At 43.3% G+C, this 24,270-nt stretch overlaps 1 protein-coding gene and 1 pseudogene across 2 annotated transcripts; one reads left to right on the top strand and one right to left on the bottom strand.

Moving 5' to 3' along the window:
- The window catches only part of LOC103648531 (potassium transporter 10-like), a 31,183-nt pseudogene extending 16,729 nt beyond the window's left edge, over window positions 1-14,454 (bottom strand).
- A 773-nt stretch (window positions 14,455-15,227) lies between these two features.
- LOC100382185 (uncharacterized) lies at window positions 15,228-22,304 on the top strand. Of its 2 annotated transcripts, NM_001361627.1 has the most exons (9): window positions 15,228-15,601; window positions 18,848-18,915; window positions 19,013-19,236; window positions 19,527-19,610; window positions 20,090-20,303; window positions 21,286-21,462; window positions 21,547-21,666; window positions 21,764-22,003; window positions 22,090-22,304. In NM_001361627.1, exons 1-8 carry the CDS (start codon window positions 15,328-15,330, stop codon window positions 21,977-21,979), a joined length of 1,377 nt encoding a protein of 458 aa, NP_001348556.1. In that variant the 5' UTR covers window positions 15,228-15,327; the 3' UTR covers window positions 21,980-22,003; window positions 22,090-22,304. The 2 variants fall into 2 exon arrangements, 1 of the variants encoding a protein (NP_001348556.1); NR_158539.1 differs by lacking the exon at window positions 20,090-20,303.
- The last annotated feature ends 1,966 nt before the right edge of the window (window positions 22,305-24,270 follow it).

Below are 24,270 nucleotides of genomic sequence, written 5' to 3'. Positions count from 1 at the left end.
ATACAGGTATAAAAGGTTCACTCTCAGCCAAAAAAAAGACCAAGTTTTGGATTCAACAAAGGAGCAAAGTGGCAACCGAAGGCCCTCTGGTCTGGGAGCACCGGACTGTCCGGTGTACACCGGACAGTGTCCGGTGCACCACCGGACAGTGTCCGGTGCACCAGAGGACTCCAACGCAAACTTGCCACCTTCGGGAATTTCTAGAAGCGACTCCGCTATAATTCACCGGACTGTCCGGTGTACACCGGACAGTGTCCGGTGCGCCAAGGAAGGTCAGCCTCAGGAACTCGCCAGCTTCGGGAAAACTCCAACGGCTAGTCCGCTAAAATTCACCGGACTGTCCGGTGCGACTCCGGAGCAACGGCTATCTTCGCGCCAACGGCTCTCTACCGCGCATTTAATGCGCGCTCTGCGCGCGCAGAGGTCAGGTGCGCCCATACTGGCACACCGGACAAGGAACAGTGCATGTCCGGTGTGCACCGGACACCCAGGCGGGCCCACAAGTCAGAAGCTCCAACGGTCAGAATCCAACGGCAGTGATGACGTGGCAGGGGGCACCGGACTGTCCGGTGTGCACCGGACTGTCCGGTGCGCCATCGAACAGACAGCCTCCCAACGGCCACATTTGGTGGTTGGGGCTATAAATACCCCAACCACCCCACCATTCATTGCATCCAAGTTTTCCACTTCTCAACCACTTACAAGAGCTAGGCATTCAATTCTAGACACACCAAAGAGATCAAATCCTCTCCAATTCCACAAAAGGCTTTAGTGATTAGCGAGAGAGATTTGTCGTGTTCTTTTGAGCTCTTGCGCTTGGATTGCTTCTTTCCTTTCTCACTTACTCTTGTGATCAACACTCAATTGTAATCAAGGCAAGAGGCACCAATTGTGTGGTGGCCCTTGCGGGGAAGTTTTGTTCCCGGCTTTGATTTGAGAAAAGAAGCTCACTCGGTTCGAGGGACCGTTTGAGAGAGGGAAGGGTTGAAAGAGACCCGGCCTTTGTGGCCTCCTCAACGGGGAGTAGGTTTGCGAGAACCGAACCTCGGTAAAACAAATCCGCGTGTCACACTCTTCTTTTGCTTGCGATTTGTTTTGCGCCCTCTCTCGCGGACTCGTTTTTATTTCTAACGCTAACCCGGCTTGTAGTTGTGTTTATATTTGTAAATTTCAGTTTCGCCCTATTCACCCCCCCTCTAGGCGACTATCAATTGGTATCAGAACCCGGTGCTTCATTAGAGCCTAACCGCTCGAAGTGATGTCGGGAGATCACGCCAAGAAGGAGATGGAGACCGGCGAAAAGCCCACTACAAGCCACGGGAGCACTTCATCGGAAGAGTCCCGCACCAAGAGGAGGGAGAAGAAGAAGAGCTCCTCCAACAAAGGGAAGGAGAAGAAATCTTCTTCCCACAAGCCGCACCGAAGTGAGGACAAGCCAAAGAGGATGAGGAAAGTGGTCTACTACGAGACCGACACTTCATCAACATCGACCTCCGGCTCCGATGCGCCCTCCGTAACTTCTAAACGCCAAGGGCGTAAGAAGTTTAGTAAGATCCCCCTACACTACCCTCGCATTTCTAAACATGCACCTTTACTTTCCGTCCCATTAGGCAAACCACCAACTTTTGATGGTGAAGATTATGCTAGGTGGAGTGATTTAATGCGATTTCATCTAACCTCACTCCACAAAAGTATATGGGATGTTGTTGAGTTTGGTGCACAGGTACCATCCGTAGGGGATAAAGACTATGATGAGGATGAGGTGGCCCAAATCGAGCACTTCAACTCTCAAGCGACAACAATACTCCTCGCCTCCTTAAGTAGAGAGGAGTATAACAAAGTTCAAGGGTTGAAGAGCGCCAAGGAGATTTGGGATGTGCTCAAAACCGCGCACGAGGGAGATGAGCTCACAAAGATCACCAAGCGGGAAACGATCGAGGGGGGGCTCGGTCGGTTCCGGCTTCGCAAAGGGGAGGAGCCACAAAACATGTACAACCGGCTCAAGACCTTGGTGAACCAAGTGCGCAACCTCGGGAGCAAAAAGTGGGATGACCACGAGGTGGTTAAGGTTATTCTAAGATCTCTTATTTTCCTTAACCCTACTCAAGTTCAATTAATTCGTGGCAACCCAAGATACACACTAATGACCCCCGAGGAAGTAATCGGGCATTTTGTAAGTTTTGAGTGCATGATCGAAGGCTCGAGGAAGATCAACGAGCTTGACGAACCCACCACATCCGAAGCTCAACCCGTCGCATTCAAGGCGACGGAAGAAAAGAAGGAGGAGTCTACACCAAGTCGGCAACCAATCGACGCCTCCAAGCTCAACAATGAGGAAATGGCGCTCGTCATCAAGAGCTTCCGCCAAATCCTCAAGCAAAAGAGAGGGAAAGACTACAAGTCCCGCTCCAAGAAGGTTTGCTACAAGTGTGGTAAGCCCGGTCATTTTATTGCTAAATGTCCTATATCTAGTGACAGTGACCGAGGCGACGACAAGAAGGGGAGAAGAAAGGAGAAGAAGAGGTACTACAAGAAGAAAGGCGGCGATGCCCATGTTTGTCGGGAGTGGGACTCCGACGAAAGCTCAAGCGACTCCTCCTCCGACGAGGACGCCGCCAACATCGCCATCACCAAAGGACTCCTCTTCCCCAACGTCGGCCACAAGTGCCTCATGGCAAATGATGGCAAACGGAAGAAGGTTAAATCCAACTCCTCCACTAAATATGAGTCTTCTAGTGATGACAATGCTAGTGATGAGGAGAATAATTTGCGTACCCTTTTTGCCAACCTCAACATGCAACAAAAGGAGAAACTTAATGAATTGATTAGTGCCATCCATGAAAAGGATGATCTCTTGGACACCCAAGAGGACTTCCTAATCAAGGAAAATAAAAAGCATGTTAAGGTTAAAAATGCTTATGCTCTAGAAGTAGAAAAATGTCAAAAACTATCTAGTGAGCTAAGCACTTACCGTGAGTTGATTGACAACCTTAGAAATGAAAATACTAATTTGTTAGCTAAGGTTGATTCTCATGTTTGCAATGTTTCAATTCCCAACCCTAGAGATAATAATGATGATTTGCTTGCTAGGATTGAAGAATTGAACATTTCTCTTGCTAGTCTTAGATTAGAAAATGAAAATTTGATTGCTAAGGCTAAAGATTTTGATGTTTGCAAAGTTACAATTTCCGATCTTAGAGATAAAAATGATATTCTACATGCTAAGATTGTTGAACTTAATTCTTGCAAACCGTCTACATCTACTGTTGAGCATGTATCTATTTGTACTAGATGTAGAGATGTTAACATTGATGCTATTCATGATCATATGGCTTTAATTAAACAACAAAATGATCATATAGCAAATTTAGATGCTAAAATTGCCGAGCATAACTTAGAGAATGAAAAATTTAAATTTGCTAGAAGTATGCTCTATAATGGGAGACGCCCTGGCATCAAGGATGGCATTGGCTTCCAAAGGGGAGACAATGTCAAACCTAGTGCCCCTCCTAAAAGATTGTCAAATTTTGTTAAGGGCAAGGCTCCCATGCCTCAGGATAACGAGGGTTACATTTTATACCCTGTCGGTTATCCCGAGAGCAAAATTAGGAGAATTCATTTTAGGAAGTCTCACTCTGGCCCAAATCATGCTTTTATGTATAAGGGTGAGACATCTAGTTCTAGGCAACCAACCCGTGCTAGGTTGCCTAAGAAAACTCCTAGTGCATTAAATGAGCATAACATTTCATTTAAGACTTTTGATGCATCCTATGTTTTAACTAACAAATCTGGCAAAGTAGTTGCCAAGTATGTTGGGGGCAAGCACAAGGGGTCAAAGACTTGTGTTTGGGTACCCAAAGTTCTTGTGTCTAATGCCAAAGGACCCAAAACCATTTGGGTACCTAAAGTCAAGAACTAAACTTGTTTTGTAGGTTTATGCATCCGGGGCTCAAGTTGGATACTCGACAGCGGGTGCACAAACCACATGACAGGGGAGAAAAGGATGTTCTCCTCATATGAGAAAAACCAAGATCCCCAAAGAGCAATCACATTCGGGGATGGAAATCAAGGTTTGGTCAAAGGTTTGGGTAAAATTGCTATATCTCCTGACCATTCCATTTCCAATGTTTTTCTCGTTGATTCTTTAGATTACAATTTGCTTTCTGTATCTCAATTATGTCAAATGGGCTACAACTGTCTTTTCACTGATATAGGTGTCACTGTCTTTAGAAGAAGTGATGATTCAATAGCATTTAAGGGAGTGTTAGAGGGTCAGCTATACTTGGTAGACTTTGATAGAGCTGAACTCGACACTTGCTTAATTGCTAAGACTAACATGGGCTGGCTCTGGCATCGCCGACTAGCACATGTTGGGATGAAGAATCTTCATAAGCTTCTAAAGGGAGAACACATTTTGGGACTAACAAATGTTTATTTTGAGAAAGACAGGATTTGTAGTGCATGCCAAGCAGGAAAGCAAGTTGGCACCCATCATCCACATAAGAACATCATGACGACCGACAGGCCACTGGAGCTCCTACACATGGATCTATTCGGCCCGATCGCTTACATAAGCATCGGCGGGAGTAAGTACTGTCTAGTTATTGTGGATGATTATTCTCGCTTCACTTGGGTATTCTTTTTACAGGAAAAATCTCAAACCCAAGAGACCTTAAAGGGATTCTTGAGACGGGCTCAAAATGAGTTCGCCTTAAGGATCAAGAAAATAAGAAGCGACAACGGGACGGAGTTCAAGAACTCTCAAATCGAAAGCTTCCTTGAAGAGGAGGGCATCAAGCATGAGTTCTCTTCTCCCTACACGCCACAACAAAATGGTGTAGTGGAGAGGAAGAATAGGACTCTATTGGACATGGCAAGAACCATGCTTGATGAATACAAGACTTCGGATCGGTTTTGGGCGGAGGCGGTCAACACCGCTTGCTACGCCATCAACCGGTTGTATCTACACCGAATCCTCAAGAAGACATCATATGAACTCCTAACCGGTAAAAAGCCCAACATTTCATATTTTAGAGTCTTTGGTAGCAAATGCTTTATACTTGTTAAGAGAGGTAGAAAATCTAAATTTGCTCCTAAGACTGTAGAAGGCTTTTTACTTGGTTATGACTCAAACACAAGGGCATATAGGGTCTTTAACAAGTCCACTGGACTAGTTGAAGTCTCATGTGACGTTGTGTTTGATGAAACTAACGGCTCTCAAGTAGAGCAAGTTGATCTTGATGAGATAGGTGAAGAAGAGGCTCCGTGCATCGCGCTAAGGAACATGTCCATTGGGGATGTGTGTCCTAAGGAATCCAAAGAGCCTCCAAATGCATAAGATCAACCATCCTCCTCCATGCAAGCATCTCCACCAACTCAAAATGAGGATGAAGCTCAAGTTGATGAAGAAGAAGATCAATCAAATGAGCCACCTCAAGATGACGACGATCAAGGGGGAGATGCAAACGAGGAAGACAAGGAGGATGAAGAACAAAGGCCGCCACACCCAAGAGTCCACCAAGCAATCCAACGAGATCACCCCGTCGACACCATCCTCGGCGACATTCATAAGGGGGTAACCACTAGATCTCGTATTGCACATTTTTGTGAACATTACTCGTTTGTTTCCTCTATTGAGCCACATAGGGTAGAGGAAGCACTTCAAGATTCGGATTGGGTGGTGGCGATGCAAGAGGAGCTCAACAACTTCACTAGGAATGAGGTATGGCATTTAGTTCCACGTCCTAATCAAAATGTTGTAGGAACCAAATGGGTCTTCCGCAACAAGCAAGATGAGCATGGTGTGGTGACAAGGAACAAAGCTCGACTTGTGGCCAAGGGATACTCCCAAGTCGAAGGTTTGGATTTCGGTGAAACCTATGCACCCGTAGCTAGGCTTGAGTCAATTCGCATATTATTAGCCTATGCTACTTACCATGGCTTTAAGCTTTATCAAATGGACGTGAAAAGTGCCTTCCTCAATGGACCAATCAAGGAAGAGGTCTATGTTGAGCAACCTCCCGGCTTTGAAGACAGTGAGTATCCTAACCATGTCTATAAGCTCTCTAAGGCGCTTTATGGGCTCAAGCAAGCCCCAAGAGCATGGTATGAATGCCTTAGAGACTTCCTTATTGCTAATGGCTTCAAAGTCGGTAAGGCCGATCCTACACTCTTTACTAAAACTCTTGAAAATGACTTGTTTGTATGCCAAATTTATGTTGATGATATTATATTTGGGTCTACTAACGAGTCTACATGTGAAGAGTTTAGTAGGATCATGACACAGAAATTCGAGATGTCAATGATGGGGGAGTTGAAGTATTTTCTAGGATTTCAAGTGAAGCAACTCCAAGAGGGCACCTTCCTAAGCCAAACCAAGTACACTCAAGATATTCTAAGCAAGTTTGGAATGAAGGATGCCAAACCCATCAAGACACCCATGGGAACTAATGGGCATCTCGACCTCGACACGGGAGGTAAGTCCGTGGATCAAAAGGTATACCGGTCGATGATAGGTTCTTTACTCTATTTATGTGCATCTCGACCGGATATTATGCTTTCCGTATGTATGTGTGCAAGATTCCAAGCCAATCCTAAGGAAGCTCACCTTACGGCCGTAAAACGAATCTTGAGATATTTGGCTTATACTCCTAAGTTTGGGCTTTGGTACCCTCGGGGATCCACATTTGATTTGATTGGTTATTCGGATGCCGATTGGGCGGGGTGCAAAATCAATAGAAAGAGCACATCGGGGACTTGCCAGTTCTTGGGAAGATCCTTGGTGTCTTGGGCTTCAAAGAAGCAAAATTCGGTTGCTCTTTCCACCGCCGAAGCCGAGTATATTGCCGCAGACCACTGTTGCGCGCAATTGCTTTGGATGAGGCAAACCCTGCGGGACTACGGTTACAAATTAACCAAGGTCCCTTTGCTATGTGATAATGAGAGTGCAATCAAGATGGCCGACAATCCCGTCGAGCATAGCCGCACTAAGCACATAGCCATTCGGTATCACTTTCTTAGGGATCACCAACAAAAGGGAGATATCGAGATTTCTTATATTAACACTAAAGATCAATTAGCCGATATCTTTACCAAGCCTCTTGAAGAACAAACTTTTACCAAACTTAGGCATGAGCTCAATATTCTTGATTCACGCAATTTCTCTTGTTAGATTGCACACATAGCTCATTTATATACCTTTGATCGTATCCCTTCATATGCTATGACTAATGTGTTTTTCAAGTCTATTTCAAACCAAGTCATAGGTGTATTGAAAGGAAATTGGAGTCTTCGGCGAAGACAAAGGCTTCCACTCCGTAACTCATCCTTCGCCGTCGCTTCAAGCAACTCTCCGTTCTAGGGGGAGAAAACATGAGCACCAAGCAAAAGGTCTCAATCTTTGGTATAATCTTCACTCATTTGTTTTGACCAAAGAGGGAGAATGTAACTTCGAGGGCTCTAATGATTCCGTTTTTGGCGATTCATGCCAAAAAGGGGGAGAAATGAGCCCAAAGCAAAAGGACCGCACCACCATCTATTTCAAATTTCAAAAACTCAGTGTTGAATATTTTTCAATTGGTATCCTATCGTGTTCAAAAGGGGGAGAAAGTAGTATTTCAAAATGATACATCAAAACCCTCTTGAACACTAAGAGGAGGATCTCTTTTAGGGGGAGTTTTGTTTAGTCAAAGGAGAAGCATTTGAAACAGGGGGAGAAAATTTCAAATCTTGAAAATGCTTTGCAAAATCTTATTCATTCACCTTTGACTATTTGCAAAAGAACTTTGCAAAAACAAAACTCGTGGTGCAAGCGTGGTCCAAAATGTTATATAAGAAAGAAACAATTCATGCATATCTTGTAAGTATTTATATTGGCTCAATTCCAAGCGACCTTTACACTTACATTATGCAAACTAGTTCAATTATGCACTTCTATATTTGCTTTGGTTTGTGTTGGCATCAATCACCAAAAAGGGGGAGATTGAAAGGGAATTAGGCTTACACCTAGTCCCTAATTAATTTTGGTGGTTGAATTGCCCAACACAAATTTATTGGACTAACTAGTTTGCCCAAGTGTATAGATTATACAGGTATAAAAGGTTCACTCTCAGCCAATAAAAAGACCAAGTTTTGGATTCAACAAAGGAGCAAAGTGGCAACCGAAGGCCCTCTGGTCTGGGAGCACCGGACTGTCCGGTGTACACCGGACAGTGTCCGGTGCACCACCGGACAGTGTCCGGTGCACCAGAGGACTCCAACGCAAACTTGCCACCTTCGGGAATTTCTAGAAGCGACTCCGCTATAATTCAACGGACTGTCCGGTGTACACCGGACAGTGTCCGGTGCGCCAAGGAAGGTCAGCCTCAGGAACTCGCCAGCTTCGGGAAAACTCCAACGGCTAGTCCGCTAAAATTCACCGGACTGTCCGGTGTGCACCGGACTGTCCGGTGCGACTCCAGAGCAACGGCTATCTCCGCGCCAACGGCTCTCTGCCGCGCATTTAATGCGCGCTCTGCGCGCGCAGAGGTCAGGCGCGCTCATACTGGCACACCGGACAAGGAACAGTGCATGTCCGGTGTGCACCGGACACCCAGGCGGGCCCACAAGTCAGAAGCTCCAACGGTCAGAATCCAACGGCAGTGATGACGTGGCAGGGGGCACCGGACTGTCCGATGTGCACCGGACTGTCCGGTGCGCTATCGAACAGACAGCCTCCCAACGGCCACATTTGGTGGTTGGGGCTATAAATACCCCAACCACCCCACCATTCATTGCATCCAAGTTTTCCACTTCTCAACCACTTACAAGAGCTAGGCATTCAATTCTAGACACACCAAAGAGATCAAATCCTCTCCAATTCCACAAAAGGCTTTAGTGATTAGCGAGAGAGATTTGTCGTGTTCTTTTGAGCTCTTGCGCTTGGATTGCTTCTTTCCTTTCTCACTTACTCTTGTGATCAACACTCAATTGTAATCAAGGCAAGAGGCACCAATTGTGTGGTGGCCCTTGCGGGGAAGTTTTGTTCCCGGCTTTGATTTGAGAAAAGAAGCTCACTCGGTCCGAGGGACCGTTTGAGAGAGGGAAGGGTTGAAAGAGACCCGGTCTTTGTGGCCTCCTCAACGGGGAGTAGGTTTGCGAGAACCGAACCTCGGTAAAACAAATCCGCGTGTCACACTCTTCTTTTGCTTGCGATTTGTTTTGCGCCCTCTCTCGCGGACTCGTTTTTATTTCTAACGCTAACCCGGCTTGTAGTTGTGTTTATATTTGTAAATTTCAGTTTTGCCCTATTCACCCCCCTCTAGGCGACTATCAGTAACCTAAGTAGTCTCACATTTAGAGAATAAGTTTCTCTATGGAAATGTGTAATCCATCATGCCAAGGAAAATCAATCCAATAATTTATGTTGTATGTCTTATTGCTTAAATTGGATATGATTCTTCTACACTTATCGCTCTCCATGTTATGAATTAGATTTATTCCCATGATCTTAAGGAATTGAATATGCTTGTCTTACAAGTTCAAACTAAGCATTCTTCTCAGAATAATCTAGTTCATATTATAAAGTTTCCATGCTGTAGCAATACACTTTTCATTCCATGTCAAAATGATTACAAAAAGGGAAACTAGTGCTTGTGTTACTAATAACATATTTCTTGAGCATATTTATGAAAATCTACAAAATAGTATGCTCAACTCATTAAAAGACACAAGCATCAATGGGTACTCTTCACCCAAAGGAAGAAAGGTAAAAGCAAAGGTATGGGAACTCAACTTCTTAATCAAATATAGTTCCCTTCAATGGTAACTTACTCTAAATTATCATTCTTGAAGAATAGATTCTTTATTGGACTAAAAACTTATCTAGAAGTGCATTCAATCTCATTCTTTTAAATGCACTTGTCCATTAGAATCTAATTCATGCCTTTTGCTATATTTATTTTCATATTAATATGCTTCTAAGGTATGATATTAAAATTCAATATGAAGAAGTAAACTTTCTATGATTAATCAAAAATGTTTAAAAGGTGCATATTCCTCTTTTCTAATGATATACACTATTAATAAGGATTTTACTTCATGTCTGTGTGACTTGTGGATGATGAATTGTGTATATTAATTATCTAAAGAAATCATTCTTCATCATATACTCCCTCACACTATTAACATCTCTCTTGAGTATTTTCAATAAGTTTGGAAGAAAAAGGAGACAACTACAAAGGGAGGACACTCAAATGAAAAAGGAAGAACATCAAGGACAACAACACCTACTTGGACAATAAGGTCTTCACAACAATCAATGGTGTGGTTGTAAGCATTCTAAATCTTTTTCATTGTGAGAATATAAGACTTAAGTTGTTTATTGCAAATTTTATAAGCCTTGATCAAGATGTATAATGGGTCTCCCTTTATGTCTTTAAAAGTGAATGCATCGAAATCAATTCTTTCAATTACTTGATGCATATCTTTAGGGGGAGTCCATTCCTATATTTTGATTATGTTGAGACTATTGCTTTATCTTAGTAATTTCATATAGTCTCTTGCATGAGAATAATGTTTCTCATCTAGTATGCTACTACACATCAATCCAACTTGTTAAAATAATGTCGCTCTTATCAAGGATTGTTGCTTTCATTGCTAAAGTAGCATGCTTACTGGATTCTCCTATAATAAGCTTATTTGTTAATCTAATGCTCATATTGTTCTTTTGATCACATCTGTTATTTGTTTGATCATTGAATAACTTCTATTAACACTTATACTTCTTAGTGCCTCATATAAAATCAATCAATATCTCTTGATATGCACTAAGTTGAAAGGAGAATTCATGTTGCCTTTATACAATTTGTGATCCATTTAATTTAATCTAACATTAACTTGGAAAAGGATCACTAGTTGTAGAACTCTCTCTTGTGCAAATATTTCCATATATTGTCTTGAGTATAGGTCTTAAGCAACTAAGACTAAGGACAAAGCACAATGAAGAGAGCATCTCTATTTGAAGGTACAAAAGGGTAAAACTACTTCCTTTCATTCAAACTTATACCTAAAATCTTCCTTTTCTATACTTTCCTTACATATCTTGTATAAAAGGAAGAGAAAGCATGTCCATGCATTTTTCCCTGCTTCATACCTAGTTTATCCTCTCAAACATTTCATTCCTGCATTTATGCATCTTTGTTAAAACTGGATGACGTGATCTTATTGTCAAAGAGCTTAAAGCTTAACCTTGTAACGAGGATAAGCTGCCTTTGTTCCAAAGGTGGATGGTCCTTAAGCCTCTTTGAAATCCTTAAGGGAAAATGCTTAAGACACTTATAACATGCTTTCATAAGTGCATAAACTGTCATGAGCATCACACTTATACTAGGACACAATGCACTTCACATTCTGTATGGTATAGATATGTTCTCATTAACCTCATTATGTGCAATTGGCATTTCAAGGCCAAAATATGTATTCCTATCAAGGCACATATTTAGGGGGAGCAATCTATATTATATAGAACTATGATCATGCTTAATTGACATATCTTTTGATCATATCTCTTTCATTTTGGTACAAATGCATATATCTTATTATTCTCGTACCATGACTACGACTAATATGTTTCCAAGTATATTTCTATACTAAGTCGTAGATTGAAAGGGAAATGGAGTCTTCGGCGAAGACAAGGCTTCCACTCAACTCTATCGGTACCATTTATCCTTCGCCATCACTCCACACTAGCTCTCCACATTGGTATAATCTTTCACTCATATATTATTTGCCAAAGAGGGAGACAACTTATAGAAAGGGCTTATATTTCACTCAAAGTATCCGTTTTTGGCGATTCATGCCAAAGGGGGAGAAAGTATTCGCCCAAAGCAAAAGGACCGCACCACCACCAATTTTCAAAATTTAAAAGGTCTTGAAATGATGAATTTTCAATTGGTATAGTCTTTTAATTTGGTTTTAAAGAAGTATTTTCAAATTGGTATCTTACTTGTGATATAATTTCAAATTGATATACCCTCTTCAAAATTAATATCAAAACCCTCTTGAACACTAAGAGGAGGATTTCTTTAAGGGGGAGTTTTGTTTAAGTCAAAGGAAAAGCATTTGAAACAGGGGGAAAAAATCTCAAATCTTGTAAATGCTTCTCAAAATTCTTATTCATCTACCTTTGACTATTTGCAAAAGACTTTGAAAAGAATTTCCAAAACGTTTGCAAAAACAAAACATGTGGTGCAAGCATGGTCCAAAATATCAAAAATATAAAGAAACCATTCATGCATATCTTATGAAATCAATATTGGTTTAATTCCAAGCAATCTTTGCACTTACCTTAGGCAAACTAGTTCAATTATGCTCTTATATATGTGCTTTGGTTTGTGTTGGCATCAATCACCAAAAAGGGGGAGATTGAAAGGGAAATAGGCTTTAAACCTTTTCCTAAATAATTTTGGTGGTTGAATGTCCAACACAAATAAATTGGACTAACTAGTTTGCTCTAGATTGCATGTTCTACAGGTGTCAAAGATTCAACAAAAACCAATAGAAAGAACAAGGCAGGGTTCAAAACAAAGAAGCAAAAAGAAACCGAAGTGCTCCCTGGTCTGGCACACCGGACTGTCCGGTGTGGCACCGGACAATGTCCGGTGCACCATGGAGGATTGCCTTCGAACTCTTCACCTTCGGGTTTCTCAGGCGCAGCCCACTATAATTCACCGGACTGTCCGGTGCTCCAGAATGAAGCGGCTCTGAACTGGCCAACTTCGGGAAAATGGAAGGCCGCTCCGCTAAAATTCACCGGACTGTCCGGTGTACACCGGACTGTCCGGTGCGCCAGCGGAGCAACGGCTACCTCGCGCCAACGGTCGACTCTGACAGCGAACAGTGCGCAACAGTACACGCGGCAGAAGTCAGAGCAGAAGGACAGAGGGGCACCGGACTGTTCGGTGTGCACCGGACTGTCCGGTGCCACATGAGGACAAAGCCTCCAACGGTCGACCAGCTCCAACCCCAACGGATAGGATGACGTGGCTGGCGCACCGGACACTGTCCGGTGTGCACCGGACTGTCCGGTGCGCCCATCGCCAGCAGCCTTCTCCAACGGCTACATTTTGGTTGGTGGCTATAAATACCACCCAAACCGGCCACTTCAAAGTGGGGGAGCCCAAGCAACATTCCAAGTCATCTAGTTGACATACTCAAGCCCTCCCAACCACATATATTCATTGATCCATCCTATACACAAGATTTGGACCACTACAACCAACACAAGTGACACAAAAGAGAGAGCAAGCAATTGAGAGCTACTCAATTGAGTTTAGCCCTAGTGCCTTGTGAGATTCCTTGAGAGATAGTGTGTGCTACATCTTTGTGTTCATTTGCGCGTGGAGTATTGACTCCCATCGAACTTCCTCCAAAGTTTTGGAGGCTTGTAAAAGCTAGCAAGAGACACCAAAAAAGTGTGGTGGTCCTTGTGGGATCGAGAGTGATCCTTGAAAAGAAGAAGAGCTCGCCGATCCTTGTGTGATCGGTGGAGAGAGGGAAAGGGTTGAAAAGGACCCGTCCTTAAGTGGACTCCTCAACGGGGACTAGGCCTTCGAGGGCCGAACCTCGGTAAAACAAATCACCCGTGTCTCGTGTGCTTATTGCTTGTGATTTGTTTGTTCTTTCCCTTCTAAGTTTCTCTTGCACTACTCTTTGCTAATTCTATTTGGTGTTGCTTTAAGTTAAACTCACATTTAGTGAAGCAACTCATTGCAAGAGAAAACTTGTGTTATTGCTTTTCCTTGCCTAAGCACTCTTGCTTTATTCTCATAGACTTATTAGTAGTACTGATTTATCAATTCCGCATTATTTGAAAGCAATACTCTTTACAGGCAAGGACTTAGTTTTTATACTCCGATAATTGTATATCTTGTTCTAACCACTAATCAAGGGATCTAGTTGGGGGATAAAATTTTAATTTTTCAGGTTTCGCCTATCCACCCCCCTCTAGGCGACTTTCACCCGCTGCAACACTTTGTGCCGCTCCAACAGTAGCCTCCTGACGCTGGCGACGGCGCCCCCTCCCAGCATCACAGCATTGCCATTCTGCGCTGTAGCCTTGTTGGTGCCACCGCCGGCTCCGTCCGAGAACTGGTCCTCGTCCCAGGCGGCGGTTCGTCCTAGCGGGAGGAGCGCGGCGCGCGCGTGGCGGCAGAGGACAACTCAAGCCGCGACTGCTTGATTTTTGGATGGAAGGAAGCCTCCACTGCTCGATTCGAGGATGGAAGGAACCGCCGCTGCTTGATTCGAGGATGGAGCGCGAGATTCGTCGCCATAGAAAGAAGGCTCCGCGGGCGGGATTCACGGCGGATTTGGCAGACCGGCGATTTATGGATCCATGGATTCGCCGATCCATCTCGCGTCGCGCAAGGAAAGGGGCAGGCAGGCGCTGTTGGGGGAGCGGGGCAAGGCTGCCATGCCGTCCCGCGATTTGTGGGCTCGATCTCGCCGATCTCACTTCACGCAAGGAAAGGTGAGCCGATCTAGCGTCGCATAGACATGGATGGGAGCCGGCGCTGCGGGGGGAGCGGGACGCGGCTGGGGGAGCGGGGCACGCGGGCTGCCGGAGCGGGGCACGCGGGAGCGCGATTTGTGGGCTCGATCTCGCCGATCTAGCTTCACGCAAGGAAAGGGGAGCCGATCTCGCGTCGCGCAGCCATGGATGGGAGCCGGCGCTGCGGGGGAGCGGGACGCGGCTGGGGGAATGAGGCAGAATGTGCACCAACAAAAATATGGACGCCTACACTACTGACTTAAGTAGTAGTAGAGATTCCTGTACCATGAGTTTCCTCTTTTGAGATGCTGCTGCTTCTTAAAAAAAAATGAACGTGGCACAACTGCAAGTCTGCAACATTAATAAGGTAGCCCCTTTATTTCCCCCTTGGTCATTCTACTTTAAATTGTTATCTCGAAACACTGAAAATTCTGGTTTAATTAATGACACTGGGAGCACTACATTTGTAACATTGTACACGTGCACCGGGGCGTCTGGTCACCGTCTCGCACCGACAAGTCGCAAAAGGCGTCCCCGCCACAGCGGCGACGCGTCCCTCGGTCGGTCGGTCCACACTGACTCCACAGTCCACACCACCACCACACCCAGGCTTCCACTTGCCGCCGCGCCCGCGCCTCCCCCTCATTTTCTCCCCCTCCACTGCTTTGCGCCTACGCATCGCCGCCCCGCCTCTAGTCCTCTGTCCTCCTCTTCCTACTGTAAACCACCTCGTCCCTATCCGCGGCAACCGTTCACCGCGCCGCGAGGCCTGCTGATCCGACCGACCTTCCACCGTCATGGCTCCCCTGCGCCGCGCGTCTCGCCTCCTTCGATCAGCCGTCTGCCGGCTGAGGTCTCCAGCGCCGGCTCGGGCCTTCTCCAGCGCCGCGGCGACCGAGACGGGTGCCGTGATCGCCGCCGCTGCCGTGGCGGTGGCCAGCTCCGGGCTCGGGCTGTGGCTGAAACCGCCGTCGCTTGCCGACTCCGGCGAGGCGCCCGGCGACCAGATCTCGGTCGCCTGTGCCGGCGCCACGGAGGCGCGGGAGGAGAAGGGGTGGTTCCTGTTCGCAGGTGAGCGTCTCCCCTTTCCCGTTTGCTTCCTCCTCTTGCGCTATCTCTGTCTCCGTGTTTGCTGTTCGCAGGTGAGCGTCCTCCCTTTCCCGTTTGTTCCTACCTCTCTGTCTCCGTGTTTGCTGAGGGGTTTGGTGGTCACCGCCGCCGCTGTTGTTTAGTGTGGCTTGGCTTATTGTTTTGCGTTTGTATTTAAGCTTTGCTCTGTAAAGCTACAAGAGGTGCTGGGTCATCTTACCGAAGGGTGTCACCTCTACTGATTTTGACCGCCTGCTTGCTTCAATTGCGACCTGTACGGTGCTCCCCTGGCTGTACCGATCCTGTTGTAGATAGGAGTACGTGATAAGCCACGTTTGCTTTCCCCCGGCTGTACCGATCCTATTATATATAGGAATATGCGATAAGCCAATTGGCCACTAGATTCCAAACTATACATGGCACGGGAGCACCATTCAGTGAAGTCTGTTACGATGTCTGCTTTTTGATCAACATCAACACTAAATATGCACTGCTTGATGAGTGTAGTGTTGCTTAATTGTCTGAGAGCATTGTATTTATCTTCTTCAAGCTTTGCAAATTTGAGCAGTGTGTTTATATTTTTTTTAGATAATGGAACAGAAATAAGGTCCCAGCCTCTACACCATCCAAGACAGCGTACACAGCGTATCGATACATCCAACAAGCGCTTAGGCTCACAAACAGACTCAAAAAACCAAGTTTACCCAAGACAGCTAGACGACTAAGCCGCAATTCTATTTGAGAACTTCCACCCAAACTTAGCGAACACCTCCATAACGACCGACTCCAATAAGCGACATGCCCTGTTCAGATCGGTCCTCGCGTCCTCGTCTCTAAGCAGCAGCGACCAAGAACGTGCCCAATATGTCGCCCTGAAAATAACCTGCATGAAAGTGTTAGCCTTGGCGCAATTGAACACCATATCATTTCTATTCAACCATATAGCCCAACAAATAGCAGAAAAACCTACACAAATCTGATTTCTAAATGCTGGCCGAAAACCAGCAAGCCAAGAACCAAACAAGTCGTGGGTGCTAGAGGGAGGTTGAATTCCAAAGGTGATATGTATTGTATTCCAAATAAAGCGGGCGAAGCGACATTGGATGAAAAGATGTTCAATAGTCTCTAGGGAACTACACGAACAACATTTTAGATTTCCTTTCCAATCCCGCTTTGCAAGGTTATCTTTAGTGAGAGTAACTCCATTTTTGATGTACCACAGGAAAATTTTAATTTTAAGTGGTATCTTAATCTTCCAGATTGGGGACTTAAGTGGAACAATACCATCACAAATCAATACCCTATAGAAAGAGCGTGTTGAGAATACCCCACTTTTGTGTAAATTCCAAATGAAAATGTCCCTATCACCTGTAAGGCTAGTGTTGAGGACACATGCCACCAATTTGTACCACGACTCCAAGTTAACGCCCGTTAATGCCCTTCGAAAGGTCACATTTAGCGGTGTGGTGCTTAGCACCTCGGCTACCGTTGCGGACTTTTTGCGCACAATCTGATAGAGGTTAGGATAGGCGATTTTAAGACACCTATCACCAACCCAGTTGTCCTCCCAGAATCTAGTTTCCTTTCCATTATGAACTTTGAAACGTCCGTAATGTAAGAATTGGTCTTTCACTTTCATGAGTCCAGACCAGAAATGGGAATCCCCGGGCTGTCTTTGAGCTTGGGCAAGGTTTTTATGTGACAAATATTTCCTTCTTAGAAGATTTTGCCAAATGCCTTCCTCATTAATTAACTTGAAAAGCCACTTACTCAAAAGACACTTGTTTTGGGTTTCCAAATTCTGGATGCCTAAACCCCCACAGTCTGTAGGCCTATACAAGATGCTCCACTTAGTGAGCCTGTATTTCTTCTTGTGTTCATCACACTGCCAATAGAAACGTGAGCGATAGTAGTTGAGTTTTTTAAGCACACCTTTCGGTATCTCAAAGAAAGACAACATATACATGGCAAGGCTAGTAAGCACAGAATTAATCAGAACTAGCCTACCCCCTACTGACAACAATTTTCCTTTCCAACTACTGAGTTTTTTCTGAATTTTTTCCCCAATTATCTTCCAGTCGTTGTTTGATAACTTCCTATGGTGCATGGGGATTCCAAGGTATTTAAAGGGAACACAACCAGTTTTGCACCCAAAAAGATTTGCATATTCATGCTCAAAATCTTTAGCCTCTTCATAGCAATATAGCTCGCTCTTATGGAAGTTTATTTTAAGACCCGATAGCTGCTCAAAAGTACTTAACACTAGTTTAAGATTTTTGGCCTTATCGAGGTCATGTTCCATAAATAGGATAGTATCATCAGCATATTGAAGTATAGAGAGTCCTCCATCCACTAAGTGTGGTACTAATCCTACTAAGTCAACAGTATTCTTTGCTCTCTCAATTAAAATGGCCAACATGTCCGCAACGATATTAAAGAGGATCGGAGACAGAGGATCACCTTGTCTAAGTCCTTTCTTTGTTTGAAAGTAGTGGCCAATGTCGTCATTGACTTTGATACCGACACTACCTCCCTTGACAATTTGGCTGATCCAATTGCACCACTGGGGGGAAAAGCCTTTCATGCGCAAAGCTTGTTGGAGAAAGGACCAATTGACCTTGTCGTAGGCCTTCTCAAAGTCGAGTTTTAGTACGACGCCATCAAGCTTCTTCCTGTGTAACTCGTGGATCGTCTCGTGTAAAATAACGACTCCCTCCATAATGTTTCTTCCTGACATGAAAGCAGTTTGAGAAGGCTTAATGACTTTCTGTGCTACTAGAGCCACACGGTTCGTCATTACCTTGGTAAAAATCTTAAAGCTCACATTAAGCAGGCATATAGGTCTAAATTGTTGAATTTGTTTGGCCTCTTTTAGCTTGGGGAGTAAAGTAATTATACCAAAGTTGAGACAGTATAGGGGCAGATTTCCCTTATGGAACTCAAGAAAGAGGCATAGTAAATCGTCTTTGATTACGTCCCAGAAGACTTGATAAAATTCAGCTGGGAAGCCATCAGGTCCTGGTGCCTTATTATGTTCCATCTGGAAGATTGCCTTCTTGACTTCATCCATCATAAATGGTGAAGTAAGAATTTCATTTTCCAGGTCCGTTACCTGTGGGATATCGTCTCTGACCGATTCAACCATGGAAAAATGGTTGGGTTCTGAATGTGTTTATATGATCATAATCCTATCATTTTGTCCTCCTCTTTAATCTACTCTCTCTACAGACTCATTTCGTAGAAGGGTCTTCTTCAACTACGAGAAGAGGATACGGCTTCTCAGTCCTCCTGAGAAGGTAATGCTTGAAGCGATGCATTAAGGGCAGTTCTGGGAAATTCTATTAAGTTTTTGGCATACCGAATTTCTAAATATATGGCTATATTTATGAATAGATTTTTGAGTACTTTGCGTCTGTGAGGAATCGAGAAGGGGAAGTTTACATGTTGCCTGCTGACTTGATGAGAGCAGTAGTCCCTGTTTTTCCTCCATCAGAGTCCACGGTAGTTCGTGAAGGAAGATTAAGGGGGGAGCGGAGCCCTGGAGAATTGCACTGTGCTCCATCAGAGTTCTTTATGCAGTTCGACACAAATAATGATGGCCTCATCTCCTTTGCTGAGTAAGTGGAAAGAAAAATGATGGCCCAATTCAGGATCTTGAACTAGGGATTCATACTCCTGCATAACTACTCATCATTTGCTGTAAGAATGCTATGAAATCTGTAGGTGTTTGTCTAGCACCTGTTCAGGATAACTGATGTAGCGTATATATTAATAAATCATGATGTTACACCATAGCTATGCTGCATATATTGAAAGTCATGGTGCGGTGCATTAGCCATTTGCCATCTGATGCATTGTTGCACAGGCTATATGATTGGTTTCTAAATTGTCGGTGTTGTACTGACAGGTACATTTTTTTTGTGACATTGCTCAGCATTCATGAGTCAAATTTCACTGTGGCCTTCAAAATGTTCGACATTGACCACAGTGGGTGAGTTCTTATCCTACCGTTGCTCTAAGTCTTCAGAATAGGTTCCCCGACCCTGCTGAAACACATCTGTTGACCAGAATTTTCTCAACCTGTACACTTCTATTTGGTTTTGATAAACGATTAAAATAAATTTGATGTTTTGAGAGGAAATTTAGTTCTTCAAGTCCTGTTTGCTTCAGTTTGAAATTTCTTTTCCTGTGTAAACATATGTTGTTTAGTAATGCTGATAAAGGTATGTCGTTCTGTACTCATGCATAAACAAGAGGACAGTTAATATGGTCTTGTTTGTGTTGTATTGTTGTTTACCTGTGATCATTGCATGCAGTTAATTTATCTCGCCAAGAAAAAAGACCTGCTCGTTATGAGCATGTTCAATCATCTGACTTGTTTGTTGATGGTAAAAGAAGGGTATGAACAAATTTTGTCCACCTTCTTCATTGTAAATTTGTTGTTCTCATCTAGGACATGCCGCTTTTCAGGGTGATAGACAGAGAAGAGTTTAAGAAAATAATGGCACTGATGCGGTCCTTTAACAGACAAGGGTCGACTCATAAGGATGGTTTACGTATTGGACTTAAAGTTGGCAAGCCTGTGGAAAATGGTGGGGTGGTCGAGTACTTCTTTGGGAGTGATGGGAATGAACCTCTACACTTTGACAAGTTTTCTAAAATTTTGAAGGAATTGCATGATGAGGTGGTTTGCTTCTTTCATACCTTGATCCAACATGATGAATTGTCCATAAAAGTTGACCCTGACTTAACATGGAAGAAAAATACATTTATGTATTATTTAAACAACTTTTTTCATAGCACATGTCTAGTGCAGTGGTGAGAAGCCTTCCCATTGAGGCAAAGGTCTAGGCTCGACGCAGTCTCTCTGAAAAAATAGAGGGGTAAGGTTTGCCTCGGTTATTCCTTACCTAGATCTCACTCATGTGGGAGCCACCAACACTCGGTCTGTCCTTTTTCATGGCATAGATATGCATATGCCTACCTACCAAATAGTGGACTTCCTTTTCTAATTGCCTCAATCACTGTTCTTAAGGCCTCGCCTAGGCGTCCAGGTGGGGGTCCAACGCCTAGGCGCCGCCTAGACGTCCATGCGGTGGTCCAACACCTTGTCTCGTCATACCGCTTTAGGCCTTGTTCGTCTATTTCAATTCCATATGGATTGGGTGGGATTGAGATGTATTTTTGCCTTGTTATGGATTTAAGACGACTCAATCCCACCCAATCCACATGATTTAGCATTAAAACGAACAAGCCCTTAAAAACCATGGCCTCAATGATTGCTATAGAATTACGTTGACTTTATTTCTTTAAGTAGGCTATTGAAAATTTTCCAAACTTAACTGAAGTTCTTAAATGGTACAACATGTACTAATAGAGCTTAGATGCACTGTGTTCTAAAACAGCTTCTCTTTTCATTCTACACAATTTATTTATCTGATACTCCCTCCGTCTCAAAATATAATTCATTTTAGACTAAACATATATTCATTAGTTAACCTATGAATATAGTTTGTATGTATATCTACATTCATTATCAATTATTCGAATGTGGACGGAGAACTATATTTTGGGACGGAGGGAGTACTACTTGGCTTTATCTGATACCATTTATTTATTTTGCTTTCTACACAATTTACTTATGAATATTTCATACAATTATTCAGATTATTCAACTGGAGTTCAGTCATTATGATGTCAAATCGTCTAAAACAATACCAGCAAAGGATTTTGCATTGTCCATGGTTGCTTCTGCTGACATGAACCATATCAACAAGCTGCTTGATAGAGTTGATAGTTTGGTCAAGGAGCCAGATCTGAAGGACATACGCATCACCTTTGAGGTATGACTTGCCTTCTTGATATCAAAAAAATTATTCTACTCAGTTTATCTTATTATTCTCATGGATGTTTATTTGCAACTTCAGGAGTTTAAGGCATTTGCTGATTTGCGACGAAGATTGGAGCCACTGTCGATGGCTATCTTTGCTTACGGTAAATTGAATGGGTTATTGACGAAGGAGGATCTAAAACGTGCAGCGCAACATGTAAGATTTTCTTACCAGGTTTGGCATGCTTATTTATGTTATTTTGCTTCTAACTGATGTCTAGCTATGTAATTTTTCATTTTGGTTTGTGTTGTAGGTTTGCGGGGTCGACTTAACAGATAGAGTAGTAGACATCATTTTCCATGTGTTCGACACAAATCAGGATGGGAACTTGAGCCCAGAAGAGTTCTTAAGAGCGTTACAAAGAAGAGAAACTGATATTCGTGAACCAACAATACCAGGTCCATTGGGGTTCTTGTCTTGCTGGTTCAGTGGTAGGAAGTGTTCTTCACTAAAACATGTGGTTATCTGATTGAGCCCCTATTTGATCCTCACGGTATCTGTCATTCGCCTTTGATTGTCATCTCCCGTTACGTACCCCTGTTATGATATCCTGTATTGACACTTCTCATCGATATTCAGGCGCAGAAGGTAATCACCAAGCAGTGCATTGCTGATCGTTACAACGGACTTCACTGTATGTCGTCTTGGTGGCCGAAGCTTGACTAGCAGTAACAGCTCTAATTGTAAATCGTGTCTTCTGTAGCCCTAGGACTGAGTGATATACATCGTTATTCTCACGTGTAAATTAAACCCCATATGGCCATATGGCTTCAATATATGAAACATTGTCATTTAGCTTTATTTTTAGTTGAAAACGTGACTCACTTTTGCCGGAACCGTAGCGTTAGAGTGCCAAACAGACCAACCAGGTAGCAGGCAACAATCAGCCACTAACGTCAAGACAAAAGATTTGTAGTTTTTCTTTCTTTTTTGCGAGCTGTGTGAATCTCTCTTATAAAACCAAATCTCACTATCTTTCAATTTCTACATGCAAGCTATCCGCGTATCATACTCCACTAAATAACATATCAAAGTGCTACAACATCTTTTACTAAAAATGATCAACATATTTACAAGAAAGATGTGTATCAGGAGTTATTTTTCATCAATAATATTCTAAATATGTTTTTTCATCGAACACGTATGAGACGATATAGGATGTGTTTGGTTGTCTGGCCCAGCCTGAGCCTGGCCCAGTAAGAGGACCAGGCTCAGAAGAGCCCGGATGTACCGAGCCAACAAAGACTGTTTGGTTGCCTGGTCCAAATAAACCAGGCTCATATTATACATTGTTTGGTTCCCTTTTTTTTAGCTTGGCTCAATTAGGTGGGTTGTCGACAGTTTTCTTCTGTACAATGAAGCTCCCGCCAAATTTTAAAATTTTAAACGCTACTACACAAATTACAATAGATTTGAACTAAAAATATAATCACAGATTACACACAGAAATTATCACAGATTGCACAGATTACAACAGAAATTATCACAGATTGCACAGATTACAACAGAAATTATCACAGATTGCACAGATTACAACAGAAATTATCACAGATTGCACAGATTACACAGATTTGAACTAAAATTACAACAGAAATTATCACAGATTGCACAGATTACACACAGAACACTTGGTCCTTCAAGATGAACAGAACACCTCCTGAAACTGGGAGAGCACAACTGAACCACCACACACTTTGCACAGAACAAACAGGAACACCACACACTTTGCACAGAATAAACTGGGAGAGCACAACTGAACAGTCAGAATCCACTTTGCACAACTGAACAGTAAGAACAAACAGGAACTGAACATAAGAACAGGAACCAACACACTTTGCACAGAAATAAGAACCAAGCTCAGGACTTTCAAGATGAACTGAACACTTGGTCCTTCAAGATGAACAGAAGAAGCACTTTGCACAGAAACTAGGTTCACTTTGCACAGAAGCACTTTGAACAGAAGAACCAAGCTCCATAAACATCACTATACCAGAAATTATACCAGAAACTGACTGTGTCCCCTTGATCAACAGTCAGTGTTCAATATAAACAGTCAGTGTAAACACCATAAACAGTCACTGGTTATCATCACTGGTTGGACATAAACAGGGAAGTCAACAACTCCATAAACAGTCAGTGTATAGTTTTCCGCAGAAATTATTATATAGATCACATAAATTGCCTCAGAAATTATTATCAATTACAATCACTTGATCAACCCATGAGAGTAAATACAATAAATTGCCTCAGATTTGTATGAATAAACACCTCATTTGACCATACATGGGAAAACATAGGGCAGATGGAGAAATCAGATTAAAGGATAGAGTATGTTTGGTTGCCTGACCCAAAATAAAACCAAGAGCAAGGAAAACAAAGCAGTAAGTCAAACTCCCATGAATGGTCATCAGTCAAACATATTTCATCATAGGCAAAATTCACAAAATGAGCAAGGAAAACAAAGCACCAAGTCATACTCCCTTGATTGATCATCATTATAAAACATATCATCATAGGCAAGTAAAGGCAACAGTTAAATATAAAATCATCACAGACCAAAGTCTCAGAATTATTAATTATCATCCACAGTTCCAGATTCAGTGTCATAGGCATAGAGCAAAGTATTAGGCGTATATCAAAGTACTACGCATCGAGCAAGGTGCTTGGACATAGGACTGGTCTGGCATCATAGACATAGGACTGGTCTGCTCAAATCTTTGCAAGGTGCTGCCTTAGCCAAAGCACACGGTGTTTAGGCTC

Source organism: Zea mays, chromosome 2 (assembly GCF_902167145.1).
Source record: "Zea mays cultivar B73 chromosome 2, Zm-B73-REFERENCE-NAM-5.0, whole genome shotgun sequence".
In the NCBI taxonomy this organism is placed as follows: Eukaryota; Viridiplantae; Streptophyta; class Magnoliopsida; order Poales; family Poaceae; genus Zea; species Zea mays.
The sequence above is the reverse complement of the archived record's forward strand: the minus strand, read 5'-3'. Positions and strand labels throughout refer to the sequence as shown.